The sequence below is a fragment of the Colletotrichum paranaense genome (assembly GCF_030867605.1).
Source record: "Colletotrichum paranaense strain IMI 384185 chromosome Unknown Scaffold_14.1, whole genome shotgun sequence".
Lineage (NCBI taxonomy): Eukaryota > Fungi > Ascomycota > Sordariomycetes > Glomerellales > Glomerellaceae > Colletotrichum > Colletotrichum paranaense.
This window is the reverse complement of record NW_026848972.1, coordinates 423,182-439,438: the sequence shown is the minus strand read 5'-3', so window position 1 is coordinate 439,438 and position 16,257 is coordinate 423,182. Positions and strand designations below refer to the sequence as shown.

Here is a 16,257-nt window from a genome sequence, read left to right as displayed (position 1 = left end):
ATTAATTTAATAAGCCCGGTTTTTTAAAAAAATATAAGTATTAAATAGTATAAGTCTCGGAAGTGCGGTTATTAATAATAAGTAATTATAAAAGTATAAAAAGAGGGTAAGTAATTATTATATTATTATTTAGACCCTTAGTATAATTAATATAACTACGGCCCTAGCCTCGGAGTATCTATATACTTTTTTTATTATAAACTTACCTAGCTAGTTAAGGATATTATTAAGATTATAAACTAACGGGTTAGGATTTAGGTACGTAACGTATATACTATTATTTAAAAATAATTTTTAAAAGCTTTATTTACTTAGTAAAATATTTATAATATTAAAGCCCGTATTAACTAAGAAAAATTAAATAAATATTTATTAATAGCGGCGCTAATTAAGCTATTTAATAAACAAGGGATCTTATATATCGTTAAATAAGTAGCTAATAAGCTTAATTACTTAATTAAGCTTATTTAAACTTTTCCTTATTATTTTTAAATATAAAAGCGGTTCTTTAAAATAATTAGCTTTAATAATATATATAATATTAATCGTTTTAAGCTCCCTCTTTTTTAAGTTACTAAGTAGACCTATTTTAGGTCTATTTATAATATAATATTTAATCTTATTAATAACGAGAGATTAAAAAAGTTTTAGTTCCTCTTAATAAGTATCCGTTAACTAATTAAGTAATATTTAATCCGCTAGCCTTTTATTATTATTACTAACTATAATAAATAAATAAAAACTATACTTAATAAGTAGTTTCCTAAAGTTTAGTAATAATTCTATATTTACTATATTAACTTTAACGTTATACTTAAAGTTAAATAAAAATAAATTAAAGACCCTAGTTATAATAATAATAATAATAGGTCTAACGATAATAATTATTAGTTAATTATATAAATAATAGCCGAGCTTAGTAATAAAGACCGCGCTTATATTAATATAATAATAAATTAAGCTATTTTATATACTTATTACGGGGTATTAATTATATAAAAGCTTATTATTTTTATTAAAACGGAGTATATTTTTAAAAAAGCCTAGACTAAGTTTTATAAAGAGTTTAATAACTAACGCCTAATCTTTTAATACCTTTACATAATATACTTATTTTTAAGAGCATAATAGGCCCGTTACTTTATTTAAAAATACTAAAACTTTAGTACTCGTATTACTTTTAATACTAAGTTAAGTAATAATAATATTAAGGGTTATTTTTTAAATAGTCTTAGTTACTTATATTAGCTTATTAACGTTATATAGGATATAATTAGTAATTAAGAATTATACTTTTACTAAGCTTATATAAAAAACGAGGTATTTATAAGCTAGGAGTATATAAAAACTTATTTTAAGTACTTAGGTAAACTTTAAATAATACTTTTTTTAAAATATTTTACCTTAATTAGGATATAAAGCCGGCTTATAAAAAAAATAATACCGTTTAGTAAGAGGCTATTCCTAAACTCCTTCGGATTTTATAATCTAAATTATATTATTTTAATTAAGCTAAGTATTTTATATTATTATAAGATCTATTTTAAAATATTAAATTTAGCTATTTTTAATAAGTAAGAGGTATACCCTTAGTAACGTTTTTAAAAAACGTCTTTTTTAAATTTATATTACTAAATTTTTAACTTTAAGATTATTATATCCCTCTATAATAAGCTAAAGAATATAGTATAGCCTATTTTATTATAACTAGCTTTATTTAAAAAAGGCTAATTAGCTAGTTAAGCCTATATTATTTATAATAGCTAAAGCGCTAATAATAAGAAGCGAGGCTGCTTATTTAAAAATAAAAATAAGTTAACGCTAGCTAAGCTTATAAAAAAAATAAGTTAGCTAAGTTAAAACTAAATATCGAGCTTATCTTAGTAATAAATAAAAAGCTAATTTAGCGTTCTTAATAAAAAGGGGATAATAGGGAATTATATAAATAAACGGCTAATATAGATTAGTATTTAAAAAAAACGGAGCTAATAAAAAGTAGTTTATAATAATAATAAATTATTATAATTACGTTAAAAAAAGTAATTAAGTAGACGTTACTATAATTTATTTTTTATATATTTTAAATATATAGTAAAAAGAAGCCTTACTTATTTAAGATTTATAAAAGCTTATATTATTAATTTATCTAAGATTTATAAATTTTAGATAGGTAATATAGTAGTTCTAAACGAGTACGTAGGTTATAATAATATTTTTATTTTTAAAAATCTTAAATTAGAGCTTAGGTAAGAGAGAATAGTAAAAATAGTTATATTAATATAGTTACCCTTACCGCTTTTATAAAGAGGTACTATTTTTTTAAACTAATTAAAAAGTAGAATAGCGATATTAATATAAAGTATATACCTCTATATTAATTCTATATACCTCTCTATTAATTACCTATTCTAAATTATAAAATTAAATAGAATATTATTATAATATAATATTATTCTTAATCTATAAAAATTAACTATACTTAAAAAAAAAGTTAGTTAAATATATCCTCGATTTAGATTTTTAATCCTTTTTTTTAATAATATAAAAAATATAGCTAATTAATTATTTATTAATTACGACGCGTCCCTTATTAAAAGTAAAAGACTTTTAACTTTATTAGGTACTAACTTTAACTCAGGATATACTTTATTTATAAATATAATTATAAAAAAGCTTAATATAAAAATCTAAATATTATAAATACATAGTTTTACTTGATAATAAATATAATTATAAAATACGGTATTATAAAGTTTAATATTTATAACTTTAATAAAACTAGTTTTATAATACGCTAAATTATATAATAGTTTTTTTCCGGCTTTATAAGTATAAAAAATTGACTTTAATAAGATTACGCTTTTAAAAAAAATTATATAGTATAGTATACTTTTTAATTATATAATACGTATAATATACCCTAAGTACGCGCTTAATATAATATAGTAATTTTAATATATAGTAGTTTTTTTTTCGGCTTTATAAGTATAAAAGATCGACCTTAACGGGCTTATATTTTCAAAAAAAAAAATCATACGATATAATATACTTTTTAACTATATAATACGCATAATATATTCTAAATACATACTTAATATAATATAATAATTTTAATATAAAAACTACTATTTAATTTAAAATAAGTAAGCTACCCTTTTTAACTACTTATTAATAATAAGCTAAGTAATATACTTATATAGTAGCGCTAGTTAAAAAGATTAATAATAAAAATCGGCGATAATAATTAGCTATAATAATTAGCTATAATAATTAGCTATAATAATTAAAAGCGGCCTTTTTTAACTATAGAGGTTCTAAACTTTAATAATAATATAAAAGTTTTTAAAAAAAGAGCTAAATAGTTTAATATTTATTACTCTTCGTACTAAAGCTCGTAAAGATTCTTCTTATTTTTATTATTTTTAATATTACTTAAAACTACTCTCTATTTAAACTAAATAAATTTGCTAAATAAACTTATTCTAGCACGTATAGCTATAATAAGGTACGGGATATTCTTATAAAAGAATATAAAAAGTAAATATTCATATAGAAGCAATAATATATGAATATAGGGGTAATAAGCGTATATAAAAGAGGTTTTTATAGTAAAGAGAGTAATATAGTTAAATTACTATATGAGAAGTTGCTTGCTTAACGAAAGGTCTAGGTAAGTAAATATATGCCTATATATAGGCATAAAAACCTCTTACTAGAATATTCCATTGCTTATTAATTATAAAATAATTAATAAGCGCATACGTAAGTGAATGCGTAATCGTAGTACATAATTCTGTCTCGAGAGGATTCCAGCTTATTCCGTTTCTTTCTAGTACTTTCCATCGCTCACGTAAGCTTATATAAGCAGTATTGCTTACATAATCAATACCTATAATAATCTACGAAAAACGTAGATTATTATAGTATATATATTGCTTACGTAATATTGATAATAAGGCGAATAATAAGGTAAACAAAGTTACCTTCGTAACAAATAGTAATAGTAATAGTAATAATAATAGTAATAATAAGGGAAGCGTTTTTAATTTTAATAAAAAAAACGAAGTAACGAATATATATATATATACGAGTTAAAGTTAAAAATCTAATAAATATTAATAAAATTAATATTATTCTTAATAATAACGACGAGGGCATTTTAAATACTATACTATTATAAATTATTATTATTTAGAAGGATAGCTAATTTAGCTAAGTGCGTAATAAGCTTATAAGGTTGTAGTATTAGGCGTCTAATATTACTATTAATAATCCGTAGTTATAACCTTTATAAAAGGGAAACTTAAAAAAGTAGAAAATTTAAAAAAAAATAGTCTATTGAGATAGTAAGAGTATTTATAATACTACATATTAATATTATATAAATGATATTGAGAACTGCCCGAGTAGTTAGTAAAAGCAAAATATATATATAAATACTTTTATATATATTTAGCTTTTATATATTTAATAATTAATTATTAATAAACGTTTTATTTATAATAAATAGGGTCCTTAAGGTATTAATAAAGTAATCTATTTATAAAAGTAGTTTATTTTAATAATATTCTTTATTTAGCCGTTTTTATAAATATTAGTATTTAAATAGAATTATAAAAAATTAGGCTATAAGTACTTAACTAGCGAGGTTATAATATAAGTATTAATATAATCTAAGACTAAAACTTATAAAGTTTTTTTTAATAAGGGCTCTGTTCTATAAAAAGTTTTTATAAAGTGCGATCCGTGTGCTAGTTGCTGACTTATTAGCGACCTGTCGCTGGGCGCATCCCGAATCCGTTATATATTAACAAGCTAGAGCAAGTGACTTCCCTTTTACTTTTAAGGCCGAAAGCTTTTTCTCGTAGCGTGCTTAAAGGAAATAAAGTCACAGGATCTATTCTCTATAGCCCTCCAGGCACGGGCAAAAGCATGCTGGCTAGAGGTATGGCGAAACAATCAAAATTCAACATGCTACTTATCTCAACTTCCGAGGTCTGGCAGAAGTGCCATGGAGAAGATGGAAAGATGATCAAGGCTATCTTCTCTCTGGCTCGAAAACTATACCCCTGCATCGTTCTCGTTGATGAAGCTGATGCAATGCTTAGTGCGCGCAAAGCTGGCGAGAAGAGACATATCAGGTCGATGCTGAATCAGTTTCTCATGGAGTGGGACGGCTTGATTACGGACACAAGAGCTCCCTTCGTTTTACTTGCTACAAATACGCCGTTCGACTTGGACCCAGCCGTTCCTCGACGAGCACCTGTGCAAATACATCTCAACATTCCCACGCAGGACGAGCGAACCGGGATACTTGGCTTGTTGCTCGAGGATGAAACGCTGCAGCACATCAACACAGATCATATCGCCAAGTTAACCCCGAACTACACTGGGTCAGATCTTAAGAATCTCTGCGTCATGGCTGCTACCAACTGTGTGAGCTCACAATTGAGCGATACGACCGAACGTATCTTGACGAGAGAACACTTCTACACGGCAATCCAGACTATCAGCGCGACCAACATAGGCAGAGTGAGTGCGAACGAATTCAAAAGATTCGAGGAACGACTGCAGGGGAATGGCGAGGGCCCAGCGAGAGATGCGGACGAAGACTAGTGTACATTATAGCTGCGCCTGGGAACTTGAATGATCTCTCTGTTTATTCGGAATAGCTAGCGATATTAGGTTGTTGTTTAGTGCTGGAAAATGACATTGAGAAGGTACAAGAGAGCTCATAAGTATGATATATACCTAGGAAATAGTGGCCGCGAAAGGCGTTACATGTATTGGATACTTCCCTGTGAGTGCCAGCCATGCTAAATGCCAGGCCAGGCCAATTAGGTGCTAGCAAGTGGTATCCCATCATCTGCTAAATGGGTATCAAAATACACCTACGTACTTTCTCGAAAGATCGTAATAATTTATACATTAACCCGAAACTGTTCCCTTTGTATTCGCTCATGAATAATTTTGAAGTGAAGTGGAAGTTACAGAAAGACTGTAGAGTGTAGACAGATATACTACCCCCTAAAAGGTAGCATTTGATGGGATAGGAGACTGAAGGCAAAACAAAGGTACGTACCCAATGTCTCTCGCGTATTCGGAAGTTGAATAATCCGCGACAGACATGCCTCCAGCCGTGCACGGACTTGGAGTGTACCAATCTGGCCAGCGCATCTGTCAGTTGGACGTTGGAAGCCCCGCCACCCCCATCGCAGCTGCCCCCAAGGTCCCTAGCGGCAGGGAGCTCACAGAGCTAAACCGAACATCACATCAGGTCGCGACTCCCCTTGCCTGCGCGACCCGCAACCTCATCACAAGCATGCGCAACTGTACTTCGCAACACGCCCAACAGCCACCATCGTTTTTCCGGTGTCAAATGCATCCATAGTGATTGATGCGCCGCTTTTCAGGCCGACGGAATATACTCTCATTGCACCCCTTCCGACGAAATGGCCTCTACCGAGGAGGGCGCAGACGCCATGGACATTGAGGTGTCGCCCAAAAACAGGACCTCGGTCGAACACGATATACATCAGTCGCTCGGTTCCATCAGCAACTCCGTCGAGTCACTCGAGATGCGCGCCGATCCAGACGCGCAAGCTACCGTCACCGACTTCCTCGACTTTACCGAATACCTTCCTTCTGATATGACGCGATCATTAACTCTGATCGGCAAGCTCGACCAAACATACACCGAAGCGTCAATCAACGTTCACAACCTCACCTCGACCTGGGGAAAGCTACCTAGCATTCCCGCTGAGGAGCGTCCATCTCCCGTACAGTTGCGTGCAGATATTTCCGACAGCCTGAACCATGCAGTCAGCTCCCGGGTTTACGCGCATGCTGAGGCAGTTCGCATGTCTGAGAACGTCAACCGCCACTATAATCGCGCAAACACCATACTGGCCAAGTTGAAGAACCTGCTGGAAAACTATCCGGCAGAGGAACAAAAGAGCCCCGTGGCGACCTCCAAATCTCAGCTTGTCAGAGCGCCACGGGTGATGCGAAATGGAGATGGCGAGAAGGTGCGCAGGCCACGGATACCCAGGATTACTGTGCCAGGCGAAGTACTACCGCCATACGACCAGTTTGTGGCGTACTCGGACGACAGTGATGAGAGCTCTGAAGAGGAAGATGATGATTCTTTGGGACGGACGCCAGCTCGCACAACACCAGCACCGCGCATCAAAGTTGTCAAGACCCCCAAGGCGAGGCCACCAAAGACCCCAAAGGCTGCGTCCTCGGTGCGGCCTCCCAAATCTGCTGCGGGCCTGGCTGCTGCGGCAACTCCTGCTGTTGTGCTGCGACCTCCGCCAGAGAACGCCGTGATAGGAAGCGCGGATGCCCCCTGGTTGCAATTGACGCCATGGGAACTTGCGAGGCTTAGAAAGCGGATGAAGAAGAATGCAACATGGAGTCCCAGTGATACCATGATTTTGCGAGAACTCAAGACGCTCGGCCGTGGCATTGATGCCTACAAGGAGGCAAAAAAGAAGGCCGAGGACGAGGGCAGAGTTTTTGACCAGGTGCCTGCGGCTCTGGCCCCTGATGCTGAAGCCGGTAACAAACCAATTCCGGAAGGTGCCATCAGTGCCGCTGCGCTTGCGTCCGATGATATTCAGCTGAGCAATCGGGGCATGAAGCTCAACGAGGCCAAGAAGCTTAAGCGAGAGTCACTGGCTAAACAGGCTGCAGAAGAGGCGGAAGAATCAGCCAGACAGTTTAGGGAAGCTGCAAGACTTTTGATGTCTCATGAAGCATCGTCATCATCGGCCGCGAACAACACAAACACCACCACCACCACCAACAACAATAACAACAACAACAACAACAATACCACCACCCCCTCTACGGCAAATAATACTACAACCAACACAACTGCAGACCAGCCGAAAGGCGCAAGCAAAGCGAAGACTCCAGCGAAGCCAAAACCCAACGGTAACAAGCGGAAGAGAGATTCTATCCCAGAGGCTGAGGCCGAGAAGCCTGAGCAGCCGCCAGTTGAGACACCAGCGCCTCGTCCCGCTCCAAAGCGCACCAAGACGGAGACTCCAGTGCCGCTTCCTCATCTAAGAGCCAGTCTCGCTGCGCAACCTCTAACAGAGTCTACTATACCACCTCCTGTTCTTACACCAGGCGGTACTGCGGTTACTCCCAAGATGACGACTCCAGTGCCGATTCCTGTTCCCGGACAAGATGGCTCGACGACCACAGGCACTGGCCCTGCGGCTGCGAAGCCAGCGAACACATCCGCGCCGGCCTCTTCGCCGACTGGTTCGGTTGGGCCCCCGGCGTCAGTCGCAAGCACTGCCCCGGCAAGTATACTGACCAAGCTACCCGCGGAGACGCCAATACCGCCACCCATCTTGTCCCCCAAGAAGTCCACCACGCCCATTCTTCCTCCGGTGCGTGACTCTGCAGCTCGAAGGGAAACAAGGGGCGAGATGGCAAAGAAGAATCAGCAGCAACTCGACAACCCCACACCAGTGCCGGCGCCACAGGTTCCGCAGGCACAGCGCTCGTCATCTGCAGCGCCTTCGATCAAACAATCAAGCTCGCGTGCGGCGACACCAGGCACCACACCGGTGCCCGACGGCCAAGGGAGACGTCCCAGCTCGCGAGGAAAAGCTATGAGTCAAGAGCCACAGCCTTCGCTAGCAACTGACCGACCCCGTCGCGCTAGTACCGCGCGGAATACGCCAGCTCCCGAGCAGCGACAGCAGAGCAAGAGGACTAGAAAGCCTGTGCCTGGTATCGTCAGCAAGACCAACGCTGGAGGCAGCAGTGCCGTGGGTAAGCGAAAAGCGGCTCCCAAGAAGAAACGCGCTCAGAAAAAGGAAAAGGGCCAGCCGATCGAGATCGAGTTGGAAGAAGACGACGAGGGTAACCCAATCGACCCGAAAGAGCCACGGTACTGCGACTGCAACAGAGTCAGCTTTGGCGAAATGATTGCGTGCGACAATGAAGTAAGTGTTTTTCGCGTAGCTCGAGGTCTAGGATCACGCTGACAATTGTTCTTTCCTGCGTTCAAAAGATTTGCGATAAGGAATGGTTCCATCTAGAGTGCATGGGTATGACCCATATTCCTGCGCGGACGACAAAGTGGTACTGCCCCGATTGTCGCCTTCGTCTGAACATTGGGGAGAAGGGCGAGATTAATGCTAGGGGAGTCAAGGCTTGAGATGAGGTCCCAGACGCGAGGTACGGCGTTGAATCGAAGGGAGATCACTCAAGCGGTGTTTTTGAGGGTATCTTTTAGGAGCGAGGAGTGAAGGTTGCCAGGGCTCATGATAGGCAAAGAGCCACTGCTGTACATTATTAGTCGTGTGTATCAACAGGATATGAAAGCTGCACCACGGTGTGGCTGTCATGGCATCTGCGATTCTTCCAGTGTCGCGTAGTTGACGATTGCGAGGGAATGTGTGTGGTTGATGCGAATGTACCGACTGCTTTACATATTGCCCTAAATAGCTAAGTAGGCTTCTAGTGCCATGATCGGGCGATGGGGTGGGCTACACGGGACCGTTCGGCACATGCGGGGCCGGCGACTGCTCTGTGTCCGGCTTGAGAACCCTTACTCAATGCAACGAGTAGCCGGTGGTTAGCGTGGCCAGTGCATGAAATCGAATTCTGAAATTCAAAGACATTGCCGCCGGCAGCGCCTTAATCGCGCACATTTCTGGTTAGGCGCTGATTTGTCGGTGAGACCTCGATTCGCCCCGAATTCTACTCAGAACTATCGGATTGTTGCTTGTTGGCGAGATATCAGGGGTTGAGGTATTGAAAGAATGGAAAGTCGAGGTGGTTGATGGTGGTCAGTGCGCACGCGCCTTCCTGGGTTGATGTTGGTGATGTGTATCTGAAGCACCCCCGTGCCTACCTACCTTTTCCAAAATGTTTGCTTTTTTTTTCTATCTCTTTCTCTTTTGGTCCATTTCATCTCAACACCTCTGCGAGTCATCCGAATGCTTCATTCATCCCACAAGTCAAGTCATTCTCTGGTGATCCCTGAGTGCTATATTCAACGGATGCACGTAGCCAGCCGACTTACACACGCCTATTTCGACGCGGTATTCCACATTCTCATACCTCCAAGCCCTTCTACCACCGATCCCTTCTCGAAACAAGCAGGCCCTGAAGATGGGCATTACGTGGTGCGTTCAAGCTGATTCGTATTCGCAGGAGTTCGATTTGACAATCATTTCTACTTGTACTAACCATATCTTGTTAGTTTTTGGGAACTCGTCGACCGAGCCGGCGTCGAGAAATCCTTGGCACAATGGGCCACTGATCACTTGAAGAAACATAAACGACCACTTCGCATCGCTGTCGACGCAGCCCATTGGCAGTCCAAGAATGTCTCTGACGCCCAGGAAGCTGCTATTCAAGAACGTTGGTCGCCCATTTCAGTCAACCCCTCATTACTGCATTGATCTGGTTTACCGATCTTGTCCATTCGTGTACATTCTGCACCATTTTCACTTACACATTTTTGTTTATCTTTGGAGACCCAAGAGAATCCCGAGGCTGACAATTCCGACTAGAATCACCAGGTTCCCACCCACGAGAGAAGGCCATCCTCGAACGTCTGCTACCGTTGATGCGGCTCGGTATCCATGTGGTATTTGTCTTCGACGGCGAACAGCGCCCACAAATCAAGCGGGGCTCCAAACGGTATGGTCAACGAGAGTCGACCACCGCCCTCATAAAGAACACGCTGGATCACATTCTCGTACCTTGGCTCCAGGTACCAGGCGAAGCTGAAGCCGAGTGCGCTTTACTCCAGCAACAAGGTCTCGTCGATGCAGTCTGGTCTGAGGACGGCGATTGCTTCATGTTCGGCTCCACTGTTGTCATTAGAGACCTGCGGGATACCAAGAATCACAAGTTCAAGGAGCATGCGCGAATTTTCGACATGAGAGACATCCGTCGCTTGAAGGCTGGGCTTTACAATAAGAAAAGTGTCGCCTGTTTCGCTATGCTCACTGGCTGCGACTATGCCCCCTCCGGACTCTTAGGCTGCGGGACACGTCTCGCTCAAGAGCTTGTCAAAGACGGTGGCCTTGTCGAGCGCTTCTGGTGTGTCCAGACGCTTCCTCAAGCGAATCAATGGCGAACGCGCTTGAAGAATTCTATTGAGAAAATCACCAGCCTGACAGACCTGCACTTCAACAAGGACAAGTCCAATATCATGACTTTCCCAAATCTTGAGGCCCTCAAGAATTGTCATTCGCCCGCAGTGTCCCCCTCAGACACACTCAAAAGGCTCCCTTTCCTGCAGGGCGAGCGGTATGGCACCCACACAACGAACAGCCTGGCAACCACGATTCCATGGATGCAGCAGTATTACTTTTCGAGAATGACCACTCTCTGGTGGGTCAGGCAGTTCACACCCATGGTATTGAACCAGAGGCTTCTCAAAGGCGAAGTTCAAGCTCTCGACCTCGTCGCCAAGGTCGCACAAAAACGTAAGAGGAGATCAACGAGTTCCATCGAGCTCGATCCCTGTAATGTGTTTCCCGGTATCGAGAATATCTTCATCGAATCCGAGGGAAATCTGTTAGTGAACAGACGGCCAAACGACCGTGAATCGGCGGGCAGTCCGATCGAGAATGGGAAGTTTGACATGCTGGATGCAATTCTAGGGCTTGGGAGGTCCGACGAAGCATACCAGGCGTGGAGGAAGAAAAAGAGGTCACCTCCGGCAGCCAAGATTCATCCGGCATATTCAGCGCAGGCACCTCCAGCTCCTCATATGAGTCTCGGCAGCCGAGTCCCTCTCATGAACTGTTTTCAGGCAAACGGGGGTGTTCTTGAAGACTCAACGGAGCCTCCGAACATCGCCTTTGGTGCTGGTGGTGGAGCTGAAGGCATTCCGCCAGACCTTCTGAAGCTTCAAGAGCAGATTCTTGCGGAATGCCAGGCCAACAAGATTCGAACTCCCGCTATAGAGCCTCGAGGCAATAGTCGCATTGACCAGGGCAAGTCTCCAACTGACAGCAGACATTCTGAAGGATTGATCTCGCCCTTGCTGGTTCACAAGCCTGCCATACCAGCTACTACAAGCCCTTCCGTTCGTTCAATATCCAAAGCTGGAGCACCAACATCTCCCGCTGATATCAGGGACAAACGAATTGCAAAGTTCGAAGTCAAACGGGGCAGCAAAGAGACATCGAGAAGTGCGGGATGTGATGAAAGTATTGCTCTTCTATACGGCAGTGCTTACAGCCTCGACAACGACGATACTCCCTGTGAGTCGACCTCAACCAAGAAGAGAAGGCAGGAGGAAGCCAATGCGGAGGATGTACGAACCGAGGCCCCCGGGGTGAGAGCAAGACGCATGCTCCTTGAGGTTGAGCTGGGCTCCTCTCAGGATTCCATTCGGGCTACCAAGGCGAAAGGAGACGAGCGATGTAAGCCTGCTGTGGTGGATGATGAGACAGGTGCCGCCAGAACGCGTATGAATGGTGACGGCACAGTTGACGATCCATTCGAGGTCTCGTAACGGAGTTTTTCATCTCAAAATTGTCTTCTACGGCTCCAACCTGATCCAGCATGGAACCATGGCGAGCTTATCATCTGATCTCGAGGGGGGCAATAGGTACGGATGGAATGGAGCAACGATATCATGTATAGTAAAAACATTATGACAAGCCAAGCAGCTTGCGCAGAAGAATATCATACCCGAGTTGATGTATTTAAGCGGCCCTCAAGTATAGAATTCAAAAGAGCATGTAGCATTTTAGAGGTAGGGTGAGGTCAACCTTTTGGGTCCCTTTCCGACGGAACTTCCGAGAAACGCATACGTGCAGCGCTCTCATATCATTACCAATCGAATCCAGAGTCCGCCAGGTAGTTCTTAGTGATGGAGAAGACGATGGGCGTGGATTTGCAATAAACCCGGTCAATGGTGTCGCGATTTCCTTCCCGAGGTAAAGGTTCCGAAGCTTTCATCGGGTGCCGCCAGGGCTTCCGGGCCGAAGACTTGTGGGGTGCGCCCCCCCGCCGTCCCGCACTTGGGAACGGGGGACGGATATAAACGTCACCTTGCTTCCTCCCACGTGCTTTGCAATAGTACGCTACTCACAATACATTCACTTCCTTCCTTACCTTGTCACAGAGTATTCCTTTGCAAAATATACGCAAACTCTTGAAGAACGGCTACGATTCCAAACAGTTCGCCAACTAGTAGAAAGGGGACAAGAATGGCCTCCTTTACTGCCACAGAGGGCGTGGAGCCCCGCGACAGCTATTCCACAATGGAACCGTTCTCGGCCAGCGAGACGGCGATGGAGCGGGACCTCCGGCTCCGGATACGGGACTTTTACCGGACCAGCGATAACAAGGACCTGAACGAGCGCTGGATCGAGTTCTACACGCCCGATGCCAAAGTGAAGATTGGCCCGGCAGCAGCAGAGAAGCACGGGAGTGAGTTTTGCTACCCACCTACCCACCCAGCATTGTGCTCTGAGGTATGGGGACGGCTGACGTGTTTTTGTATTTCCAGACCTCCGTCAACTACGGGCGGACATGTGGAGCTCTGTCGCGGCCAGGAAGCACTGGATCACGAGTGCGATCGGCTCCGCTACCGAAAAGGGTGTGCACGTCATGCTCAAGGGGGGAGTTCGGAGGAAGGGGTTGGATGGTGCTGAGAACGTGTTCAGCTGGGCGGGTAGCGCAGACTGGGTGAAGCAGGATGGGGAGTGGCGGATGGATGCATATCGAGTTTGGCTCGACCAGTGGGCTCCTATTGAGGGGGAACTACCTTCGGTGTCAGAGTTTTGAAGTGTGACAAATGACGGCGCTGGCTGAAGCGGAAATATCCAGAATTGAGCAGTGTGTCGAATAGCAATGAGAATTGTATGTGAACCGGAGCAATCCAGCCATTGAGATGTGACAGTCATTCATTGAGCATCGGGCACTTGCCAATTGGCGGCGCAATGCGATTTGTCGCAGCCACCGTGTTTCGGCGATGGCATTGCTCTGCCCGTCTTGAGCAGCGAGCAGATTGGCCTTGAGATCGTCGATGACGGCAGATTCATCCGGTGATGGCTTCGACCTCAGACCGCCCCATGCGCTTGCTTGCGCTTCGACGGCGTAGCGGGCGCGGTTGGCCCCGTGCCTTGCATTCATCGCGCGTCGCCTCGTCCAGGCTTCGTCTCGCGTAGCTACGCCTCATCCGAATGGGTTGCTTAAGTAATTGGGCCGAGGGTAGCCAGAACCTCAAGTAGGTATTGCCTCAACAGAATCGTGACAAGTTGGCGGCATCTCAATTCTTGAAACGGCGATGATCGAGGTTCGCAATCCACCCAGTAAAGCTGAAGGCGAGGTTGGGGGAATGAGGAGGGGTATCCAAGGAGAGCCCCTCCATACGTCAGCTATGGTGCGTTGTTCTCGTGGTCCACGGTAGAGCTGTGAGTGGCTCGTTCACCTGACGTGGTGCCCCCGTTCCTCCACCGAGGGGGGTCAGGTGTCTTTGTCAGTCGGACGGTCTGGCCCTGAGCCGCCGAGTGTATGGCAGTTCAATGGGGAAGCGGTGCGATAGGACAGACGGATGACCGTCAACGGGAGGATACGGGATCAGGACGGCATACCGTAGAGGGAAACCAGGAAGCAGGACCGCAATCCTGGAAGTGTTTAGCGGTAAATGAAGTCTACACCGTTAATTTAGTCTGGAATCCGTCCACAGTTCCGCCCCAGGAGGAAGCTTGGTCCAGTTAGCATCGGTTGAGCCTGCGCCGCTTGTCATCAGGCCAAAGCGGGATGATGGCATCAGTCACCAGCCCCAGATCGTCACCTTCATCTGTCTGTCGGTTGTTCGTCTTGCCGTCGTCCGTCTTCAAAGTTGCTGGCACAGAGGCAAACGCACGCACAGCCCAGGTGTCAGCAGCTGGTCCCCGCTCCAAGGATGGCTTGTCGGGGGTTTGTGATGGGATTTGTGACGGCAGTAGTAGGTATCTGGCCTGCCAGGCTTGGACATTGTAACTTTTGGCTAGACCTCGCGCCGTTGCCGCCTGCATCTCCGGCCTCGGCAAGAGAATCTGTATGCGTATGCAGAGCTGAGCTTAGGTAGGCGTTTGAGTGGCTTTGTGAGTGTGTGTACCAAAGTGTATAAGAGTGTGTGTGTGGCAGACACTTCGGAGATTCGGTAGAAAGCAATGGAAGAAAATGTGTCAATCTAGTGGTGGACGGATGAGAGGGGTCTCAGACAATATTGAATTCGTAGTTGAACCAGTGTTCCGTTCGTCTGGCATGACAATAGTTTGATTTGGTCGCTTCCGTCAGGAATTCTGAGGGTAGATGAACTGATAACGCTACTGCGCGCGTACTCGGTGCCTGCAATCAACTAATTAGTGAAAGAGAGAATAGACCGGGAGGCGCAAATAAAGGAGGAAATTAAATAAGTTGGAGCTTAGCCAGGCTGGGCTGGGCTGGACTGGACTCAACTCCGGTTGCTGAGGTCCAATGTCAAAAAGAGAGAGGAGTGAGCGAGAGCGAGGGCGTGTAAAGTGATCGGAAGTGTGTCTCTCTCTTTGGAGTCTTGAAGGTGTTAGTCCTGCTATCCGCGCCCGCTGCAGCCCAGCTTGAGGTGAGGACGAGGTGTCTTCCATTGTCTTTACGCCCCTGCCATGCTGTTGTAACTGAAAGGTACCTGTTCGTAGGACGTCGGGACCACGTATCTTCCGTCAGCTGGTACGGTCATGTTCGAGTTCTCCGACAACCAAGAGCTGCGGCGGAGGTACGGAAAGAGACATGACCAGGTACAGAGCACCGGGGCCCCCCAGCCTGGCAGTCTCAAGAACCAACCAACCCCCCTTGTCCGCTGCGAGCTGGTCCAAGATTGGTGCGCTGTACCTATCTGCAGACTGCACCAGTATCCGCGGTGCGCGTCCTGCCCGTGATGCGCATCGCAGGTACCTGCCGGGTGAGGTTCAAGCCGAGAGTTACCTCCAGCCTGGAACCTACCAGCTCGTAGATGCAGTTGCAGAACAGTGCCAATCCAATCGCAGAATCCCACCATATGTCTGTCTCTCTGCTTTCCCCTCCCCCTCTCTGAAGTGCATCCCAGCAAGTTGTCTGCACTTGACACCCCTGTCATCCTAGTTCAGGTTGCTCCAACAGACTCAATCAGAAGGGGGGCATGGAGGGGTGGCTTGGAGGGGAGACTGGATTGGGGGGCACACCGCGCCGTACTCCGTACTCGGGGGTGATGGAGGCGCGCAATGGAACCTGAACAACTGGGGGACGGGAGAG

The 16,257-nt window shown here is 43.7% G+C and overlaps 5 protein-coding genes across 5 annotated transcripts; all 5 read left to right on the top strand.

The window, feature by feature from the left end:
* Positions 1-4,971: 4,971 nt before the first annotated feature.
* CPAR01_14006 (spastin) lies at positions 4,972-5,616 on the top strand (the record flags this gene model as incomplete). The annotated part of the gene is made up of 1 exon (XM_060498258.1): positions 4,972-5,616. One exon carries the CDS (start codon positions 4,972-4,974, stop codon positions 5,614-5,616), a length of 645 nt encoding a protein of 214 aa, XP_060342992.1.
* Positions 5,617-6,452: 836 nt separating this feature from the next.
* CPAR01_14005 (PHD-finger domain-containing protein) lies at positions 6,453-9,184 on the top strand (the record flags this gene model as incomplete). The annotated part of the gene is made up of 2 exons (XM_060498257.1): positions 6,453-8,969; positions 9,038-9,184. The coding sequence occupies 2 exons, from the start codon at positions 6,453-6,455 to the stop codon at positions 9,182-9,184; spliced, it is 2,664 nt and encodes an 887-aa protein (XP_060342991.1).
* A 959-nt stretch (positions 9,185-10,143) lies between these two features.
* CPAR01_14004 (uncharacterized protein) lies at positions 10,144-12,508 on the top strand (the record flags this gene model as incomplete). Its single annotated transcript, XM_060498256.1, has 3 exons — positions 10,144-10,157; positions 10,235-10,395; positions 10,548-12,508. The coding sequence occupies 3 exons, from the start codon at positions 10,144-10,146 to the stop codon at positions 12,506-12,508; spliced, it is 2,136 nt and encodes a 711-aa protein (XP_060342990.1).
* Positions 12,509-13,208: 700 nt separating this feature from the next.
* Positions 13,209-13,788, top strand: CPAR01_14003 (uncharacterized protein; the record flags this gene model as incomplete). The annotated part of the gene is made up of 2 exons (XM_060498255.1): positions 13,209-13,431; positions 13,511-13,788. 2 exons carry the CDS (start codon positions 13,209-13,211, stop codon positions 13,786-13,788), a joined length of 501 nt encoding a protein of 166 aa, XP_060342989.1.
* A 1,968-nt stretch (positions 13,789-15,756) lies between these two features.
* On the top strand, positions 15,757-16,107 carry CPAR01_14002 (uncharacterized protein; the record flags this gene model as incomplete). The annotated part of the gene is made up of 1 exon (XM_060498254.1): positions 15,757-16,107. The coding sequence occupies one exon, from the start codon at positions 15,757-15,759 to the stop codon at positions 16,105-16,107; it is 351 nt and encodes a 116-aa protein (XP_060342988.1).
* Between the last annotated feature and the right edge of the window lie 150 nt (positions 16,108-16,257).